Below are 22,991 nucleotides of genomic sequence, written 5' to 3'. Positions count from 1 at the left end.
TTAGGTAGGGATAAAATTAAGGGAAAGATCTCTCTTGATCTCTCTTTTTTTAAGCATAGGGAAAACAAGCATACTGCTAAATGGGGGTGTGGTAGTCAGTCAAGATGAAGAGATGAAAGAAGATAGAGGCAGAGGAAATTAGTTCAAGTGAAAGAGAAGCTGGTGATGCATAAGGCCAGAGAAATTGTAAGGTAGAGATGTGAGGAAAGAGGTGGATGGCCTTAACTTTTTTTTTTTTTTTTTGAAAGTAATGTAGGAGACAAGGTTATCTTTTGAGATGGAGGATATTACATGGAAAAAGTATGGGACATACTATGTAGAAAATTAGACATTTATGACACAGGAACATAGCATGTTGCCTATTAGCCTTGCAAAATATAATATGCTTAGAAAGCAATGTGAATGAATAAAACAAAGGCCCAACTGAAGTTAGGCTACTGGGCCCAATCAACAATGGTTTCATGGATTTTTCTAGTAATTCTTGTTAACCTGGGAGCAAAGATAGATGATAACAGGGGAGAATATTATGGTTTGGTAACTGACATGCAAGGTATAGAAAAAGTGTGCTAGCAAGGGCATTTTTGAAATAGAAAAAACACAGGGTTCTAGCTAGGTGGGAACAGCAAAGAGGTGATAGGGCAAAGACCAAATTTAATTGTGTGGAAATACATTAAGTCACCCATATCCCTTCTTTGTTCCTTCTTTTATAACACTAACACATCCATGTCCTCGTCTAAAATCACTGGTATCAGGGCAACTGGGTAGCTCAGTGGATAGGCACTAGATTTGGGAGGACCTGAATTCAAATATGGCCTCAGACACATAATACTTACTAGCTGTGTGACCCTGGGCAAGTCACTTAACCTCATTGCCTAGCCATAAATAAATAAATAAATAAATAAAGTCACTGGTATCACTTTCTGCAAAAGGTCTTCCTTTTAAGAAGAAAATCAAGTCCAAAGAGAAACTTGGATTCCTTAAAACTCAGATTAGATAGAGAGAATTATAGAATTATAGATTAAAATCTGAAAGGAAAAGTCTTTGAGACAACTGCCTCATTTTACAGATTAGGAAAAGTGATTAGATAGCTTAAATGACATGCTCAGGGTCACAAAACTAGTAAGTATCTGAGACAGGAGTTACATCTCAGAACCACTGTCATGCTAAAATGAGACCTCACAGCACCTTTAGTAGAGATTTCTAAGCTGAATAAACTATAATTTTGATTAACATTGCTTTAATTTTCTAATTTAAATATAACATTTAAATAGATCTGGAAAAAATGGACTATAGCTATTTACAAATCACAATTTTCAGTACTTACCACTGTCTTGAGTCCAAGTTTCTGAGTTCTCTAAGGAGTTTTTCATTTTTCTTCAGGAGATGAAAGCTCCTCCTAAAGGAATAATGGATAAACATTTTCATCATCTTTATAAATGAATGACATGACAGTCCTGGAACATACCTTCTACTCTCCTTATGTGCTTACATTTCTCTTGTACGTTCATATTTCTAAAACAAAGGTGAACAAATCCTAAAAAAAAAACTTTCAATAATATTCACTATTATTTCTACCCAAGGACCTGATATTTTCCTCTCAGAAGATTATACCTATTGGTCTCTTCAGTTTTACTCTTATAGACAATGCATGATTCTCCAGTCTTATTTCAAAAGTGAGAGACAGGACTACATGTGGATTTTACCTACAATACACAGTTTTAAAAATAAGTCAGAAGGTTTTTAGATGAAATAAATTACTTACAAAATCCAAACCACCTGTCAAAAATAATGATAATTTAGAAAGAGTCTGGATATCCCACAAGTCAAATGATACTTCTTATATAACATCATTTGCCCATAAGGTGATAATTAAAAATAGTGCATTTGGAGTGAGTGAAAAGATTTAACGTTCCTGTCCTAGGCTTTGTGGCTTGGTCAAGCTACTTAGTCTTCTGAATCCTCAGTTTCCGCATCAGCAAAATATGGATAACATTTATATGATCTTATAGTAACAGGGGATGTTTCTAAAATGCTTTTTTTGCAAAGTGCTTTTATATCTTATTTTATTTGTGCTACTTCACAGCATTGTCATGATCATTAATGAATTAACGTATAAAGCATTTTGCAAATTGCTAAGAATTATTATTTTTATACCATACAGGCATTCTATGCAACTGAAATTATCTGTATAGATTACATAGCTCTAAATCAGTGTATGGGTTGCAGTTGCAAAATTGAAAATGATAGTCTAATAGCTGGAAGGATCCTTAAGATTAGAGGATGATAGATTTAAAGCTGAAAGATAACTAAGAGATTATCCAGCTTAACACCGATTTTACAAACTAGAAAACAAGCCCAGAGAGGTTAAGATATTTGTTCAATGTCACCCAGATCAGAACAGCAAATCCAGGATTTGAATGATAAAGTCTCTTGACTTGAAAATTCAGCTTTCTTCCTATTTTCTACTACGTCATCCAGCAAAACCTATGGAGGTCAAAGACCCTGGGGAATCTAAGCTAAGAGAGGTAAAATTATATATACAAAGTTACAAAATGACTTTAGTGGCAGAGCCAGTATGGAGAGGCTCCCAAAGTTAACCAGATGATTCCAATAGTCTTCTAATTGGCTCCTTGTCTTGTTTCTCTCTACTCTAATTTTCTTTAAGCTCAGATCTAAGCATGTTATTTCTTTAATAAACTTCAGTGGGCTTCTTATTGCCATTGGAATCAAAGAGAAACTCCTCAAATTAGGTTTAAAAGCCTTTCACAACCTTCTTCCAACCTATCCTTTTTGCCTCATAGGACATTCTATCCTGTTGGCATCTGTGATCCTGCCATACTGGCCCCTCATTGCTGCCTCTTAGAAGTCCTCTTCCTTCAAGATTCAACTTAAGTATCAGTTCCTAAATGAAGCCTTTCTTGATCCCTTCAACTGCTAGTGCACTCCATTTGAAACAATCATATGTTTAACCATTTTGTACTGTTCGTATTATTTCACAGTTCTATGTCCTTGTTGTCTCCCTCATTAGAATCTAAGTTACTTGTGTGTAGGAATTATTTCATCCTTTGTATTTGGATTCCCAGGGTCTTACACAGTGCCTTGCACATAGTAGGAATTTAATAAATGTTTACTGATTGAAAGATTGATTGAAGCAGTAATATTTGAGCTATCCTTCTATTATATGTCAAATATAAAGATAATAATAAATATACTACCCTTTTTACCTTACTTTTTTTTCCTTAAGTAGAGAATTTAAAAAAATGCATACTACTCAATGCCTATCTTAATCAATGATATACTGTTAGCTAAAAAAAAACTTAAGAAACTCTACACCTTCCTTAAATGGATAAAAATCTGATCAAATCTAGATATTCTTTTTTCTTAGATCCTGGACCCAATGTTTCAAATTTCTGAAACTATTGCCTTGCTGCTACTTTTTCATTTTTAAGTATTTTGGCAGGAAAAAAAGCATACATTTATTGTTTAAGTCATAGTTTTAAAGGTAGACTGTATAAATGAATTGAAAATCTATGGTTTTTATGAGTCCATTTTTACTTGGTGTCTTTACTTAATGCAGTGAGAATTTAAGAATATAGGACCTAAATGAGAATACTTGAAAGCACAACATGCACACACATTATATGTGAATATACACACACATACACATATTATTAATGGCCAAAGAATAGGCCTACACAACTTGTGGCACAGCCCATGGGCCACTTGCGGTATGCCAAAGGATTTCCTCTACATACAAAGGATGTTTTCCCCTACATTTTTCGAGGGCAGCCAGAAATCCTTTGGTGTGCAGCAAGTGGCCCGAGGGCCTTAAGTGCCCTTGGCCTACAAGTTGTGCAGGCCTGCCTTAGAGCTATCTTTTCTATTTCTATCATGATTCACACTCTGCCTCCCTGGTCTTAACAAATCCATTTCTGTCTAGAGATTATAGAGGGGAGGAAGAGGGAAGCAGGAGGAACCACTAAAAAGATTTTCTTATAAATCAAAAAGTATTTAAATGTAAAACCCAAGTATTTCTTGTTCAACCTTACCTTTTGTCCCAGGAATTCATTCCCAATATACTGAGGAGCAATCTGCAATAATAAAATGCTGACTGAGACTTCTGAGGTGTTGGCTCATCTTGTTCCACAGCTTTCATATTTAAGTCACTGAAGTACTTTTCAACAAATTCCCTCTCCTCCGTGTACTGCTTAAGGATGGCATTGATAACATCATTTTCTTGTTTTTCAGAGATGCATACAGGTTGTGGAGCAGGAATGTTGAGTGAGACACCAGTCCTTTGTAAGCATTCAGGACTAGTAACACCTAAATATTGGAGGAGCTCATCAAGAACATCCTCTTCATCTCTTATTGTATCCCAGGTTGGCACTGTTTCTCTGAATCTCCTCTTAATCTGGAGTGCAAGTCCATCTCTAACAGTTATATCCTCTGGATAGTCACTAGAAGTTGGAGTATCTTCTGGCTTCTCTTGGTGAGACAATGAAAGCATGAATGAAACTGGTTCTGAGGGATATCTTACAGAAGGTGGTCCATAAAGGATGGCAGAGTCCCATGAATATTTACCTGACAAATCACGAACTATAATTCTGACATTTGAATTAGCTGAAGTGAGCCCAGCACATAATCCTCCTCCAGGCATATTCTCTTCTGATCTTATCTGGATACAGGATACCAATGTTGTGTTGTTCAATACAAAAAACTGGAGATTTGGACTCTCAAAAAGCTCAGGAGAAAGTTCAGAACTTTCACTGTAATGATTGTCATGATTTTCACAAACCTGACTTGTTAGCATAGCAGGACCACCATTCATTGGATAATGACCTAAGTGGTTTACCAGGTGTGTTATAACAGTACGAGCTGCAACTGAGATTAATCCTTGTTGAATCTGAGTTTTTACTGTAAGTAAAAAAATAAAAGAGTGGGTAGACTGGTGCTTAAAACATTCAGTATCTAACAAACAAAATAAAAGCAAATTTATATTTAAAAAGATTATATTTGCAAGCTGCCAAAAGTTCTGCTATCAATATATCTGATATAAATACTACTTATTTCACTTTTGCATTACAGAAGTAAAGGGAGGAAAAATGAAATTTCTTTGATGAAGATATGTTGACTCTGCAATCAATAAAAAGTAAGTCAGGATTGTTTCAATGTCTTTATTTAGGTGTCCCAAATTTAAACTTATGTTACTAAATTCAGGATAATGATATGGTTGCAAAGAGAGACACGATGTTGTCTCTCAGAAAGTCAACAAGTTAAAAATTAAAATGAGTAACAAAACCATTGCAAAATAAAGCAATGAAATCAATTCTATTGATAAAATTTCCTATTTCTTGAGTAGATTTCTAGATTCACATGGTTTACATTGAAATTTGGCCAAATATCTCTGGATTTTATAGATTATGTGCAATGCTTCAGAATTAAGGAATCTTCAGCTAGTCATAGATTTAAAGGTGAAAATTAAGAACTGGGAAAGAGGCTAAGGTAAAATAGTCTATCCAACATGTTACACCTTGGGACACAGAATGTTAAGTGGCAAAAAATTTTTATAAGCAGAAATGCTTATTTCTAAAAGATAAGCGGCTTTCTTGGACTGGCATAAACTAGTTTGAACAGTTATGGAATTTTGAACTCCTTTCTTTTGAATTAAGATTAGGTCAAACAAGTAGAGAAAGAATGATACATGACTGTCCAGATGGGTCACCCAGTAATAAAGGAGAAAGTTTTAAGGAAGGATAGGCTAATGAGAAGCCTGAAATTAGTAGGCAGGAAAAAAGTGGTTAATATCAGGAATCGAAGAAGAAAAGGGGTACAGAAGGGAAGAGAAAGAAAACGTCTGACAATAAGAGTGAGAACTGGATATATTCATGTGTAGGGGGATGGGGAATAAGCATAAACATTTATATGGTACCTACTGTGTGCTAGGCACTGTATGCTAAGGCTTTACAATTATTATCTCATTTGATCTCACAAAAACCTTGCAAGGAGGGCAGCTAGGTGGTACAGTGGATAGAGCACTGGCCCTGGAGTCAGGAGGACCTGAGTTCTGGGCAAGTCACTTAATCCTACTGCCTAGAAAAAAAAAGAAACAAAGAAACAAAGGTGATATAAAACCAAAAGCAATCAAAACAAACAAACAAACACAAAAAAAGTCCTGCAAGGTAGGAGCTACTATTATCTCTCTTTTTTTTAAAGGCAATTGGGGTTAAGTGACTTGCCCAGGGTCACAGAGCTAGTAAGTGTCAAGCGTTTGGTCTGAGGCCGCATTTGAACTCAGGTCCTCTTGAATTCAGGGCCAGTGTTCTATCTACTGCACCACCTAGCTGCCCCTATTATCCCCATTTTACAACTGAGTATGCAAAAGTAAACAGAGGGTAAGTGACTTAGCACAGAATCACCTAGCTAGTAAGTATCTGAGGTCAAATTTGAACGCATGTCTTTCTGACTCCAGGCCCAAAGTTCTATCCACTCTGTAATGTATAAGAAAGTAGAAGAGTTCTTCAGGGGGGAAAATGGACATTAATGAAATAGAAGATTTTCAAGCATTCCTGATGAAAAGACCAGAGCCGAATAGAAAATTTGACTTTCAAATACAAGACTTACGCATGAAAAGCAAACAGTAAAGGGGAATCTTAAGGGACTATATGGGAAGATGATACTTGTAACTCATAAGAACTTTCTCATTATTAGGGCAGTTAGAAGGAGTCTATATAGAGGACACAGGAGTGAGTTGAATACGATGGGATAATATCTTAAAATTAAGGGGTGAGAAGAGGAATGCACTTGGAGAAAAGGAAAGGGAGAGGTAGAATGGGGTAAATTATCTCACATAAAAGAAGCATGAAAGAACATTTAAAGTGGAGGGAAAAACGGGGAGGTGATGAGGAACGTTTGAACCTTATTCCCATCATAACTGGCTCAAAGGAGGAATAACATACACACTCAATTGGGTTTAGAAATCTACCTTACCCTATAGAAAAGTAGGAAGGGAAGGAGATAAGAAAAGAGGGAGGGTGCTGATAGAAGAGAGGGCAGTTTGGGGGAACTGGTAGTCAGAAGCAAAACACTTTTGAGGAGGGATGGGGTGAAAGGAGAGAGAGAGGGAGAGCAGAATAAACAGGGGAGAAATAGGACTGAGGGAAATACAGTTAGCAAGCATAACTGAAAAAATTTTTGAAACAAGTTTCTCTGATAAAGGCCTTATTTCTCAAATATATAGAGAAATGAATCAATTTTGCAAAAATAAGAGCCATTCCCCAACTGATAAATGATCAAAAAATATGAACAGTCAGTTTTCAGATGAAGTATTGAAACTTCTCTCCACTCCCCAACCCAGAGCAGGTCCTTTTCAACCAGTCCTCTAATGTCAGCTGAGGGAGTGAAGAAAGTCAGAGAAAAGTGTAAAGCCCAGGAGAGTGGGAGTGGTGTAAGTAAAGAGTTCCAACTGCAGTTACCAATATAAGCCTCCCTGGAACAGTGTCCCAACTGGCCCCCTTTACCCAATTATGCTGAGAGATACAAAAGAGGAGAACAGCAAGAGTTAGGGGTGAGAAACAAAACCACTGGGCTCACAGAAAGAAAGACTGGTACTAAGACATATATTTACAGCAAAAGACACCACAGACAAATCAGAAATTATTCATAAAGATAGATAAAACATTGATGAGGAAGAGAAATGGATAAGCATTCAAAGAAAAGAGCCATCTGAGTGGACAAAAACTTCCAAACAAAGGAAACTAAATCAAAATCCCTTTAGAAATGTGATGCTATTACAACAAATACTTTAAGGCCCCCTGAAACAGTAATGAAGCAACACCATGAAATCTCAAGAATGGTTCAGAAAGGCAATTAAAGAATTAAATGGAAAAAAAGAGAAAGAATAAAGTGAAAATGTCAAAGAAATAAGCATAAAAATTAGAGCACTTAAGACAGAAATCAATTAACCAATTTATTAGCAAGCATTTAATAAACATTTAATCAACAAGGTTAAGAAGAGACTAGAGAATGGGGGGGGGGTGAGAAGTAAGGGGGTGGAGAAGACATCAACCATAACAGTAGATTCTTTGACATAAAGATAGAACCAGAATACTAAAACAACAGTCAGAAAGAAAATTAATGAAAGAAATTAAAAAACAAATAAGATTAAAAGAATGTTGTTCCTTGAGAGAACAGACTGTTTGCCTCTTTCTTTATATCCCTAGTGATACTATTACTTACATGCTTGTTGACTGCCTGAGAACATATGAAAGCTCTATAAAATAATACTGAACTTGAAAATAAGATGTGAAGAGATAGCCTAATAATTAGATTTCCTCCCCAAAACATAATTCAAATGAAAATCTTAATAAAATGATTCAAATAATCATGCAGAAAAACTGCAAACAGTAAAGAGCAAATTAAACAAAACCACAAAACGCTAACAGAAAGATACCTCCCATCAATTTACCAACAAACATCATAGTCAAATTTGAGAACTAAATTATCAAAGATTTTTTGTAGGCAGCAAGGAAAATTTTTTTTTTACATTCCAAGGAGAATCAATCAGAAAAGAACAGGATTACTCTTATGGTCAATATGAAATCAAAGGAAAAAAATTAATATATTCTGAAAAGCAAAAATGATTGCTTTGTAAAAAATAATTCATTTTGAAAAACTGAACCTGAGGATCATGATAAGGATATAAATGAACATTTGGCAAAATGAATCATTCTGACAAAAGAATACATAAGCATAAATGTTATTCAAAATGCAAATTGACTATATAACAAAAAGTTAAATATAAAAATCTCAGAAAGTCGTGAAAATCTAAGAAATGAAATATTTATTTTCATGTGAGTAATGCTAGACAAAGCCATGAATGTGGGATAGGTGAGTGTATGTTGCTGGATTTTATTTTTGTTTCAGAGAGTACAAGTCTGACAGGCAACAAGAAGGCAAAATGAGCTAAAAATCAAACACCAATTATTTAAACACTTCCTAAGTGCTCAGAACTATGTTAAACACTATGGATACAAAGAAAAAAGCAAACACTGGCACTAAAGAAGCTTGCATTTTGAGTCTTTGTGTACAGTAAAAAAAGTATATGCTAAATACATAGAGAAAAGTCAATTCAGAGCTTAGGGATTCTAATGTCCAGTAGCCTGTTGGAAACTTCCCAGGAAAACTTCTAAGACAGGATCATTTGAGGAGAAATGTGAAGATCATGCTGGTTTTTCCTTCCCCTTCCCTTTGACCAGAGGATGACCCTGTAAATTTCAGAGAATCAAGGATTTTTGCTTCCCATTGGGGTCTTAGTCTTACTGGTGTCCCTAAAGTGGTGGACGTAGTGCCTACGTCATAAGTGGAGAACACATTTGACTCACTGAGGAAAGGTGGCTTCAGGACTCTACTGGAAGCGCCAAAGAGAAGCTACACCATGCCTGGTGAATTTCATGGATACTCTATAAAGGGCAGAGTTATTAGCAACCAGGAGCTACTAGATATTTGAATCTTTGGGTTCTGAACTGGCCTGCTATTATAGATGACCCATGGGGTGTGAACAAGTTTGTTTAGTCAATAGTAATATACTTTTTATGTAACTAATAAACAATACCAAGAGCTAGTTTTCTGAAAAGACCAATGAAATCATTAAATTAAGATCCAACCTGATGAAAGATAAAGTTCTGAAAATTTAAAATAAACAAAGTGAATTCACTACAGGAAATAAAAAGAAGTATTGGAAATTGTTATACAATTTAAACATTAACAACCAATCATTTATTAAGCAACTAGTGCCAGATACAAGGGACACAAGTATAAAAAATGAAAAAAATCTCTACTCTCAATAAATTTACACTATACTGAAAATATACACCTAAGAATTCAAAGGAAATGAATAAATATCCTCAGAAATACAGACTACTCAAACTAAACAAGAAATTAAAGTACCCAGTCTTAGAAAAAGAAATCAAGTAAGTCATAACTGAAAGGCACAAGGGAAAAATTTAAGGCCAAAAAGAATTACAAGATAATTCAATCAAACCTATAAAGAGCAATTAAGAAAAATATTAATATCAAATATAGAGACAGAAAGCATACTACAAGACTAGTTTTGTGGAAAACAAAACAAAACAAAACGGTCTTGATATCCAAATAAGGGAGAGAAAAATAGCTCTTAACCAATCACTATAATAACTATTGAGTGGGATGCCCCTGTGAAGACTTCTCAGTGTAATTAAGGTTTGGGGTAAGATTATCCTGAACTTGGAGATAAGTTCAGGGGACAGTATAGGATAAGTATAGATTTCTACAGTTCCCTTTAACTACTGACATCAGTAGTTAAAGATTGCCAAGTCTGGAAAACCTCCCCCCCCCCCCAAACCCCCGTACATTCGGTCACGGTGACCTTTCCACAGCAGCGTCTAGCTTGATCGCACATTCTAAATTGTTCATTTTTGCAGCAAACTAAGGTGATGGATATGTATATTGTTACTTTGTTCTCTGTCTCTGGGAATAGATTTTCGAGCTTAGATTGTGAGCCAAAATATTGGTCAGTTGGTGGGAGGGGGAATCTCACCTTTAGGGTTATTTAATCTGGCTTTTTGCTTCTGTACTTGTCTTCCTCCATCAGAAATCACGCTGGTGAGAGGAACACCCAATTCTCGAGAATTGAAATAAACTTTCTGTTCCTACCTTGAAATATCTCTGAGGTTTTTTTTTTTAGGTCACTATCCCACACGCTATTGATGTAAAATATTATAATTCCTTATTGAGAGATCGGAGACGTCTATCCAGAAAATAATTCACTATAAAGAAGTTGGATTTATACCAGGGAAACAAGGATGTACAACAACAATATAGAAAGGAAGAAAATAAGCATTTATTAAGCACCTACTATATGCCAGGAACTATGCTAAGTATTTTATAAATATCTCATTTGGTCCTCACAACAACTGTGTGAGGAAGATACTATTATTATTCCCATCTTACAGATGAGGAAACTGAGGCAAAGGTTAAATGACTTGCCAAGAGTCATATAGTTAGTATCTGAGACCATTTCAATTTTTCCTAACTCCAGGCCCTGCACTCTTAGCTGCCTCTATATTTAACCAACAAAGATAACAAAACCATAAGATAATTTCAATAGAGGCAGAAAAAACCCTTAGACAAATTACAGCCCTCATATAAATGTAAAACAAAACTAAACATGGGTATGGAAGGGGCTTATTAAATACAATCAAAAGCATATATTTTAAAACTAGATTGAGTATTGTTTAAAAATAAAGAAATTTTAGAAGCTTTCTCAGTACCAACAGTGGTAAGGTTAAGAATGTTTCTACTCCCTACTATTACTGGAAAGAGTTCCAGAAATGCTAGCTGGAAAAATAAGACGGGAAACAAAACCAAAGGCTGGAAAACACTGGCAAAGGAAAAACTATCCCTACTTGCAGGTGATAAGACTATACTTAGAAAACGCCAGACAAACAGTGAATAAAAGAACTGAAGTGATAAATAGGTTCAGCAAGGTACCATTACGCAAAATTAATCCACAAAACATACTAACATAATTTCCATACAGCACTATCAAAAACTAGGAGGAAATAAGATATATTCCACTCAAACTAATTACAAAATATTTAAAATATCTTTCAAGTAACATACCAAGATACACAAAAAATTTCTATCAATACAACTACAAAGCACTCTTTGTGAAAATGAAGACTTAAATAATTAGAGTCACTAATCATGGTTAAATTATGGCAATGAAGGGAAAATGGCAATACTACCTAAGTTAACATACAGAAGAAGTACTATGTCAAATTAATGAAGTAATACCATTTAGAACAAGGCACAATATGAAAATAAATTCAGAAAACCAAAATTATTCATGAAAGGGGCATATGATTACCAGACCTCAAACTGGAGAGGTTTACCTACAATTCCCACAAAAACCTTAAAACTCTGAGATTCCTTGTAGACTCACTTAACTCTCTTTGACAAAAAGAACCTGGCTTCAGTTTTGCTTACCGGACCCAGGAAACCCTTAAAGTTTTACAAACTGCCTTATTTTCCTTTAAAAGCCCTTTGAAAGCAAACTTCCCCTTCCAGCTCCCTTCATCATCTATTCTCATTGTCTGTTCAAATCACTCAGACATTCCAAACGGAAATTCTCACCTGGACCCTTTTCCAAATGATCCACCTCCCCCAGCAACTGTCTTTCCCATTGTTGTGCCTTCCTGGCCATTCCCAACCTTAATCTTAGCTAGGCGCCAGTGTTCCTTTCACCCCAGCTTGCTGGCCACCCCCATGCTGATCTCCCTAGACCCCTCCTCCCCTCACCCCAAACTGCCTGGCCACTCCTTGGACCCCTCCTCCCGTCACTCCAAGCTGCTTGGCCCCGCCCCAATCGGTCTATACTAAAGACTCATCTGTCCCACTCAGACACTGGGAATTTCTCATGCCCCTAGAGGATGCCACCTTAGCTCCAGCCCCCACTCAGACGCTGAGCTTTCTAGACTGCCTCACGCTGCTCGTCCTTGTGAGAGTCACCTGACCACCTTGAACCCTATTTAGATCATTGATGTTTGGGTTCCTTTGGAGTCTGGCCTATATGCTTATCTTTAATAAAATTTTTCTTTGGCTGGAAGAAGATCTGAGTTGAATTCATTCAGGCAGATCCGCGCAGTGATTTGGGCTTTTTTTCCCCGCGATCTTGCCTCTGTGTATCTAGTAGCACCCCAAACCCCCCCCTTTTCCTTATTGACAAGATATGATCACCTTGGTAACTTACAAACATGAAAAACAAATATATCCAAAATTCTACCACTTATAAAAAACCTTCACTAGATCCCAGGCAGAACCAATAGTTGGTATTAGTTCAGAGCCCTGTGACAAGAGAAAGACTCCAGAGAGACCCCTAAGTCCCTTGAAGTAGGGACCTAGGCTGGCCCCCTATAACCAAGACCAGATAGATCCTGTCCATACCATTCAGTTGTGGAGCTTGATCAAAATGCAGCCCACCCTATCCCTATGAGCAAATCAAGGAATGCTCTGACGACCATCAGGAAATACCTTCATTTGAGAGAGGCGTAGGAGACAAACCCTGAAGAAGATGACAACTCCTAAACAAAGTAAAACCTCAAAGGAAAAAATTCTCTGTCCATAGGAATGGTAAGACTATCTGGAAGAAATGAAAGAGAACTCAAAAGTTAAGGAGAAAATAATAACAAGAAAAACTGAAACTTTAAAGCAGATGATGGAAAACCTCACTCAAGAACTGAACCTCCTGAAAATTAGAATGGGACAGACACAAAAGAATGACTAAACAGAACAGCAAGAAATATTAAAAAAAAAAAAACAAAGCTAAAAAAATTGAAAAAATAGAAGAAAATCTAAGAAATATAAATGAATAATAATTAACCTAGAAAACAGGTCAACGAGAAACAATTTAAGAACTACTAGACTCTCCAAAAATTATAAACAGAAAAAAACCTAGACATCAATTTTTAGGAAATTCAGGATTAGAAGAAAGCATAATCCAACAACATGATATTTCAAGAAACATACTTAAAAAATAGATTTGTTACCACAGATGACAAATTAGTATAATATCTAACATTTATTCACCTAATATCATAATAGGCAGCTAGGTGGATAGATGGATGCGCGCAGTGGGCAAAGTACTGGGCTTGAAATCAGGAAGACTCAACTTCATGAGATCAACTCCAGACTTAGACACTTACTAGATGTGTGACACTGGGCAAGTCGCTTAACCCTGTTTACCTTAGTTCCTCATCTGTAAAATGAGCTGGAGGAGGAAAAGACAAATCACTCCAGCATCTTTGCTAAGAAAATCCCAAATGGGTTCATGAAAAATTGGACACGACTGAAAAACAACAACAAATATAGCACCTAAATACTTAAAGGAAAAGTTAATAGAATTGAAGCAAGAAATAAATAGTAAAATAGTAGAAGTGGGATAGCTTCATATATCCTCTTTAGATAGACCTAGACAAATATCATCAAAAAATAAAAAAGAAAGAAGTTAAGGACTTGAAAAGAACATTAGTTTTTTTAGAATTATGTTATTTAGTCTCCAATTATTTTAAAATTGTTTTCCAGTAGGGCCTTTTATTGAATAGAATTTTTATTGCACTGTGATCAGTAAGTAATCTGTTTAGTATTTCTGTTTTTCTACCTTTTCTGGTGAGGTCTTCATGGCCCAGGGGCAACTGTTGTAAGGCACTACCTACAACTTTGAGTATGTAAATTCCTTTTTCTTGTCCCATTCAGTAATCCCCAGAAATCTATTATCTCTATTTGTTTTCTAATGTCCTTAACAAAGAAAATTACAATAAGCAACATATCTAAACTTATGGGATGTAGCTCTGAGGGAAAATTTACATCTCTAGATGCTTTTATCAATAAAAGAAAAAGAACAAAACAATGTCATGGGTATACAATTAAAAATAACTTGAATAACAACAAATAAGAAATCCAACTAAATTAAAAGGTAAAAATTATGAAAATGAAAGACATTAATAAAATTGAAAGCAAAAAAAAAACAACTGAAATAAAACTGGGAGCTGGATTTTTGGGGAAAAAAACATAAAAGAAATAACTATTTTTAAAAAGAGAAAAGTAAAATTGTATCAAAAATGATACAAAAAAGAACTTACAACAACTGAGCAGGCAATGAAGGAAATTTATCATAAACTATTTTGCCTAAGTATATGCTAACAAAGCTTATAATGTAAAGGAAAACAGATAAATGTTAACAAAAATTTTAAAAGCCAGATTCAAATAAGAAATAGAATATTTAAATACTCTAATATCAAAACAAGAATTTAAATAAACCACACATGAATTCCCAAACCAAATGGATTCTCAAATGAATTCTCAAATGAATTCTATTAAACACTCAAAAAGCAATTAATTCTAATACTACATAATTTGCTTGCAATAAGAAAGCACCTTTCAATTTCTTTCCATCATACAAATATGGAATTGTTGTCTAAATGTAGGACAGACAAAGCAGAAAAAGAAAACTACAGAGCAATAAATCTAATAAATATTGATGCAAAAATTTTAAATAAAATATTATCAAGTAGGATGAAAAAACATATTGCAATACATTACTCACTATGACCAGGCTGGATTTATACCACAAAGGCAGAGGTGGCTCAACGTAAGTGTGATAAATCATGTTAACAAATGTGAATAATACAAACCATATAATCATATGAACAGATGCTGGAAAAAACCTTTTGACAAAATCCTACACTCATTTCTATGAAAAATTCTAGAAATCAAAGGAATAAATGGCCATTTCCATATAGTATATATATAACTACATTCTATATATACTACATATAGTATGTATTTATGTACATAGTGTATATGTACTGTATATATCATTCTAGATTATATTCTATTACATATCTACATAGTACTTATCTAAATAAAAGAAGAAACAATATACATAATGGACAAAACTAGGAGGCCTTTCCAATCAGATCAGGGGCAAAGCAAAGATGTCCATTATCACAATTACTGGAAATGCTACCTCTATTTATGGGAAGGAAGAAAGGAAAAAATAAAGGAAGGAAGGAAGCAAAGAAAAAAGAAAGGAAGGAAGCAAAGAAAAAAGGAAACAAAGAGAAAGAAATTGAAGGACTAAATATAGTCAAAGAAGAAACAAAATTATTTTTACAGATGATATTATGGTATACTTAGTGAAACCTAGAGAGTCAACCTAAAATTTAATTGAAATATAAAGAACTTCAGCCAAGTTACAGGATACAAGACAAATACACATAAGTCATCAGCATTACTATATATAACCAACAAAAACTAGCAAGAAAGGCCAGAAACAAAAATTCCCTTCAAAATAAATAGAAATCTATGAAATACTTAGGAGCATATCAAGTCATTACAAAACAGTAGTCATTAAAATGATTTGGCACTGGTTAAAAAAGATATTAACTAGTGGAACATATTAAATACAAAATATATAAAAGTAAACAAAAATAGTTGCATAGTTTTTGATAAATCCAAAGATCCCAAATTTTGGCAAATTATGTAAACATACATTGAGGGATTTATTTCATCTTTTATAGATTCTTGAATTTGGTTATTATATAAAGAAATGATAATTTTTGTGAGTTTCTTTTGTAGCTTGCAACTTTGCTGAAGCAACTAGCTATCTCAACGAATTTCTTTACAGATTCTCTAAAATTTTCTAACTAAATCATCATGTCATCAACAAATAGAAATCATTACATGTTCAATTTTTTTTTCTTTATATCTTTAACTATTTTATTCCGCTTTATTGCCACTATTAGCATTTCTAGAACTAAATTAAATGGAGTAGGGAAGAGACAGCCTTGTTTTTCACTCATGTATTTCAAATTTCTGAATTGAAATGATTAATGATAGTGATCTATAATTCTCCTTTGGTGCTTTATCCTTACCAAGTCTGGGTATTTGTGCTGCACTTGTCTCATAAAAAGAGCTTGATAAAGTGCTTTCTTTCTCAATTTTTTTGAGGATAATTTATATAGTACTGAAATTGTTATGAATTCATTAGAAACAAGTGTCTTCCATTCCTTCCTTCTTTTGGTAGTTCCTTTCTGGTCTAGTTCTATTTCTTCCTCTTTGATCATTCCATTTTTTTAATGTGGTGTTTCTTTTTGTTTTTGAGTACCTGATTTCTTTTGTCTTGTTTTATTCACATTGTAATTATGCAAGGAAGTTCTGATAGCTATGTTTATTTTGTTGGATTTGTTGTTATTTCACCTTCTTTATTTTTTAAATTGTAGTATATTTATACTCTCTTCTTAATCAGGTTGGTTAAAAGTTTACAAATTTTCCTTTATCAGCTCCATAGTCATTTTGATTACAAATTTACCTGTTTCTCCTCTAATTTTCAAGACTCATTCTTCTTGCGCTTGTTTTTGCCATTTATTTTGGGGGTTTCTAATTTTTAAAATGCATATTCACCACATGAATCCTCTCCTTTACTATTTTACTAATGTATATTTTTAGGAATATAGTTTTTCCTCTGAAGAATACTTCAGCTACATCCCAAAAATTTCATCTTGTCTTATCATTTCACATTATCATTTTATCTATCACTTATTCTTTTTTTTTTCCTTTTTAAAAATTTTTAACATGTGTTTTTAAAACTTTGGGTTACAGATTTTCTCCCTTCCTCCCTCCCCACCCACCCTCATTGAAAAGGCAAGCATCTTGATACAGGTTATAGATGTGAAGTCATGCAAAACACTTCTATAGAAGTCCTGTTGTGAAAAACTTCAGTAGATTTTCCCTTCATCCTATCCTATCCCCCACTTATTCTATTCTCTCTTTTGACCCCGTCCTTCCTCGGAAGTGTTTGCTTTTGATTATCCCTTCCCCCAATCGGCCCTCCCCTTCTGCCCTTATTTTCCTGTAGGGTGAGAGAGATTTCCATGCCCCATTGTGTATGTTATTCCCTCTTTAAACCAAATCCTATGAGAAAAAGATTCATTCATTCCTTCTTACTTTCCCCCATTTCCCCTCTACTGTATAAGTCTTTTTTTGTCTATTTCATGTATCACTTATTCTTTGACCCATTTAATATTTAGGATTTCATTGTAAGGTATCCATTTGGGTCTGTGTCTGTTGTTTGTGCTTCCTGAATTGCTTACTGTTATTAATGTATTAAATTTTGTAAAGGATGTGACTGGTATTTTTTTTACAATTATTTGCACTTTCTCTATGACCTATTACATAACCAATTTTGTAAAAGTTACATGAGGTGTTGAAAAATGTGTACATTATTCACTTGTCCAATTTTTAGCTTTAGCTCTAATTTCTCTAAATTTATATTTAGCCCTTTCAGTTCTGTTTTACTATGAAAGAGGAACATTAAAGTCTCCCAATATTATTGTGACAAGTCTTCCAATTTAATCAATTTTTCTTTCATGATTTTAGATGATATTCTACTTGGAATATGTTTAGTATTTATATTGGATTGTTGCCTATGCTTCCTTTCAGTGTAATGTAATTTCCTTCTTTATCTATTGTGAAATTTTGGTTTTCTTTTGTCTCATTGCATGTTTATCATTCCTGCTTTTTTGAATTCATACAATACATAATGAATTCTATTTTAGTCTCTAATTTTTATTCTTTGTATTTCTTTGCTTTTTAAATGTAATCTTTGTATGAAATAGATTATGAGGTTTTGTTTTCTTATCTAATTTGTCACTATTTTTCTGGGTTGTTTAATTTTTATTCACACTTATAAGCGATTTATATTTTCTATTTTTGTCTCTGGTACTGATTTTTGTTTGTTTTCTCTTCTTCTTTTAAATATGTTGTCCCTATGATTAGTTTTGTTTATTCGACTTTAAGGTAACCTTATTTGCACAGTCTCTCTGTTGCAGTCTAGGGGTCTTGGGAACCCCAAAATGCATGGGTCTGCCTCGAAAGAATTTGACCACTCAAGCCTTCTTTTAGTCCAAGTAGTGAGTTGGGGGTGGGCAAGATTCCTAGTGAGTCTGTGCATTTGATAGGGGCAAGACTGATGTTTTTATAGGCAGAAAGATTGTGGGAAGATTTGGATGGGATTAAGGAGTGGCAAATGTCCTGGGGTGTCCCGATATAACAGAGAAAGAGGGTCTGGATGGGATTAAAGAGTGGGAAGTAGCCTGGGGTGGTTGGGAAATAACAGAGAATGAAGGACGATGAAAGAACAGTTGAAAGGGATGAATGAGCTGGGATGAGTCAGATGCCTCAGCCTAATACCAGTGATCTGGGTACCTGAAATTCATGGGAAAGTTCAAGGTGGGGGAGGGGGTCTACATCACATACTCATTATCTCTGCTTCTCCACATCAACCCACCTCCTTCCATTTACCAAAATTTCCCCTAGTTTTAGAATTTTACTTAAATTACTGATATATTTTTCTTTCTTATCTTTTAATTATCTAATTTTTCCCTCTTCTCTTCTTAAATAGGTAATTCAAAATCTGCTTCTCCCCTCTAATATTAACTTCTCCTTTATCTGCTCCCTTTCCTAAAAAGGATTTCTTCACTTTGTTCTTTTCAATAATTCTCTTCACTTTCTTTATTCTAAACTTTTACTCTTTGATTCATGATTTGTCTACTTACTTATTCCTTCTTTAGTCTATGTGTTCTTCATGGAATTAAAACTTCCAAAGTACTAAGTTTAAGCTCTTTCTTTTAAGCAATTTCTTTGTTGTTGCCTTTGAAGATTTTTACTCCTCATTTCTTTATTTTTCTATTATGCCTCACTCTTAAGGATGATCAATTCATGAGGTAGGCAATAAGGATATCAGCATGGCCCAGTGGTAGAAATTTCTCTGTGTAGCAAATTGAGTGGTGCAAGTCTAATTTTTTGCCTTGCTTAGCAGTCATTTTCTTTCCCTTTTGCCATGCAATCTCCTAAGTAAGTCTATGTCCTCTTTTTCTATTCAATGCTAATTATTCTTAGGAATTCTGATTTCTTTTTCCTGAGGCAAGATGTTCTTCAAATGAGGCATAAAACTCTCAGATGAAGTTGGTAAAGTCCTTATCTCCCAATGCAAAATACATCTCTGACATCTTAGGAGTGTTTTTCATTTGTATGCTCTTCCTCATTTAGCCAAGGCCTTTCCTGCCCCCCCCCCCCCACATGCCTCCCTTGCTACCTCATCCATTCTCTTGTAGCCCTTCTTTTTGATGAAAGACTACAGGAGTTATCTCCCTTTAGTTCTTTATCTATTGACATGTAGGGCACATTACATATTTCCCCTAATCCTTCATTCTCCTCATTCCTCTTTTATGCACCTTCCTAATATGCAATTTAGCCCCGCAAGGAAAAGCACTGATTCATCTGTAGGGGATTTTACAGTGTTTAGTCCACGGTGATTCAGATCTGCCTGCTCTTCTACAATAACTGCTCCTATTTCTTTAAATTCTGCTTTCATCTTTATCCCTATGTGTACTTTTCAAAAGAAACTCCTTAATGTACCTTCCATGGCTGCTGTTGTTTTTTTTAACCCAACATATGTCATTCTCTTTCTAGGCCTTTTTTTTTTTTGTTTTTTTTTGTAGTATTTGTTATCTGTGGTAGAGTCTTCCTTTGGAAGATACATAAACCTTCCTTGTGTTTTTGTTATTTGGATGTATTTGCAAGCTGAATAAATAGCACTGATATCTAACTTATTTCCTTTTTAAAGACTATTTTGAGAGGATTCTGGGAAAATGGCAGAGTGGGTGAGAAAAATTTTGGCTGTCCAAATTTCCTCCACAGAAAAAGACCGAACATTGCCTCAGAGGGAATGCAAAGCAGTGAAAATAAACAAAAGTCAGGGTAAAGCAGCTGTTCTCCGAAGACAACCTAACAAGACTCCTGGAAACACCTGACCTCCAGGGGCAGATGTTCGGCCTAGGTGAAGTGCAAACACCTCCAGGCCAACTCTGCTTGGGAGGTAGCCTCAGCCTTAGAAACTTTCATTTCAGGGAAAGTGTGGGGGTCTGACAGCTGAGGAGAAGACTGAAGGACTTTCCATTGTCCAGCAAGGCCAATCACAGCTGTGCTCATCAGAACTATCCCAGGCTGTGGCTGGTGAGTGCAGCAGCAGAGAGGCTGAGACCCTGCTGGCTGTGGGCACTTGCAAAAAAGCAGAGTCCTGGTTTCAGTTCCAAGGAAGAGAGGATAGTTGCAGTCTGCAGTCACAAGAGGGACCACAAGGAGTTAAGATATGATAGCGTGACCAGGGGCTCTAGCAGTGGCTTAGGAGTGGGAAGGAGAGTTCAAGGTTGAGCCCTGGGATAGACCTCAGAAAATAACAGTAAGAAGGACTTCAGGCTGGCATTACTCCCCATATCTTGGGACTAGAACCTGATCACATTAATAGATGCAAAAAATTAAATAAATAAATAAATAAATAAAAATGAGCAAGCAAAGGAGAAAGAATCCAACCACAGATAGCTACTATGGGGAGAGAGGAGGTCTGGGTTCATATTCAGAGGAAGATAATGGAGCTAAAAAGTCGCTCCTTTTTCAATGAGAAATGTCAAATAGTCCCAAGCACAAAAAGATTTCTTAGAAGAACATAAAAATGACTTTTTTTTAAAAATCAAGAGATCGAGGAAAAATTAGGGAAAAAAAAGAGCAATCCAAGAAAATCAAGAAAATTATGAAAAGAAAGTCAACCAACTTGAAATAGAGAGCCAAAACTTAAGGAAGAAAATAATTCCTTGAAAGCTAGAATTGGGCAAAGGGAAGCTAATGACATTCTAAGACACAAAGAAATAATAAAACAAAATCAAAAGAATGAAAAAATAGAAGAGAATATAAAACATCTTATCAGAAAAACAACTGATCTGGAAAGCAGATGGAGGAGAAATAATGTAAGAATAGTCAGACTATCTGAAAATTATGATTTAAAAAAAAATCTTCATACAAGATTATAAGAAATTATCAAGGAAAATTGCCCTGAAGTTCTAGAACAAGAAGGCAAAGCAGAAATAGAAAAAAACCCACTGATCACCGCCTAAAAGAGATCCCAGATAGAGGAATATCATAGCCAAGTGTCAATGTTCCCAGGTTAAGGAGAAAATATTGGAAGCAATACGAAAAAAAACAACTTACATATTAAATATTGTGGACCTACAATAAGGACGGCACAAGACTTACCAGCTACTATGTTGAAGGACCATAGGCTCTTGGAACACTGTATTTCACAGTGCAAAAGACCTGGGATTGCGACCAATGGTAACTTACCCAGAAAAGTTAAGCATAATATTTAATGAAAAAGATGGACATTTAATGAACTGAAAGACTTTCAAGTATTTGTGATAAAAACAGCAGAACTTAAGGGAAAACTCAACTTATAACATCCAAGAGAAATATAAAGTAAACAATGACCAATTATAAGGGGCTCAAAAAGGTCAAATCATTTACTTCTTATATATGAAAATATCACTTCTATTATGACTGTAATTTTTATTTGGATAGTCTGAAAGAAATGCATGGACTGAGCAGAGTATGATGGAGTGATTCTAAAATAAAATAAAACTGTAGAGAGAGATAAAAAGACGCAATTATCTCATACAAATGCGGCAAAAAAGGAAAAACTGATACAGAAGAAGCTAGTAGCAGGAAGGGCAGGAATTCCATACAGAAGAAGCTAGTAGCAGGAAGGGCTGGAATTCCCTCATCAGGAATGGGTTAAAGAGGGAACAACATATATATCTAGCAGGGTATAAAAGTCTTCTATATTCAGAAATAAACAAGAGGGCAAGGGGATAGAGTGTGGGGAGAGGATAAGGGAGGGATTCTTGGAAGGGTGGGTGGCTTAAGGAATAGGAAGACAAGGTAGCAGGTAGAAGTAAAGCAGAGGAGTAAGAAGGGATAGGAATAGAGTAAGAAGGATAGTGAGGAAAAAGAGGAAGGAAGAAAATGCACAAGTAATTGTAGCTTAGAATGTGAATAGACACACACACAAATAAGTATATATGTATCTATAGTATCTACGCATATATAGGTATCTATAAACATACCCCTATGTACACGTACACATACATGTAAGACAGTACTATGCTTATTTCCTCCTATCATGTTTCTCTGAAACATGTTCTATCATGTTTCATCTTCTTTCATATGTCCAAGTATTTCCATGTTTTTCTAAATCAACCAGCTCATCATTTCCTACACCACAATAATCCAACCCAATCCCATTCTAACTGAGAGATTGTCTATGAAAAATTTCCCCCCAGTTTTCTGCAGTCTTTCTATTCTTGGCTGCATAGGTTTTATTTATGAAAGAAAATTTTAATTTAAAATAATCAGTAGTTATCTTGAAATGGAAATGTATGGCATTATATTGAATCCTCTCATGTTCTGCTGTGTATACAGCAATTTTTTTTTATTTTGGACTTAAGTTTTAACATAAATTTAAATATAAATATATTTAAATATATATACTTAAATATAAATAAATT

General features: G+C 34.9%; 1 protein-coding gene across 8 annotated transcripts in view; it reads right to left on the bottom strand.

Annotated features, from left to right (window-relative positions):
- The window catches only part of RALGAPA1 (Ral GTPase activating protein catalytic alpha subunit 1), a 311,896-nt gene that overhangs the window by 98,079 nt on the left and 190,826 nt on the right, over positions 1 to 22,991 (bottom strand). For all 8 annotated transcript variants that reach the window (XM_027847459.1, XM_027847460.1, XM_027847457.1 and 5 more), the window contains 2 exons: positions 4,050 to 4,914; positions 1,325 to 1,396 (listed from right to left, as the gene is read on the bottom strand). In XM_027847459.1, coding sequence (XP_027703260.1) covers positions 1,325 to 1,396; positions 4,050 to 4,914 — 937 coding nt within the window. The remainder of the gene's footprint in view (positions 1 to 1,324; positions 1,397 to 4,049; positions 4,915 to 22,991) is intronic.

Source organism: Vombatus ursinus, unplaced genomic scaffold (genome assembly GCF_900497805.2).
Source record: "Vombatus ursinus unplaced genomic scaffold, bare-nosed wombat genome assembly UNPS02015406.1, whole genome shotgun sequence".
NCBI classification, from domain to species: domain Eukaryota; kingdom Metazoa; phylum Chordata; class Mammalia; order Diprotodontia; family Vombatidae; genus Vombatus; species Vombatus ursinus.
This window is presented reverse-complemented; position numbering and strand designations above follow the sequence as displayed.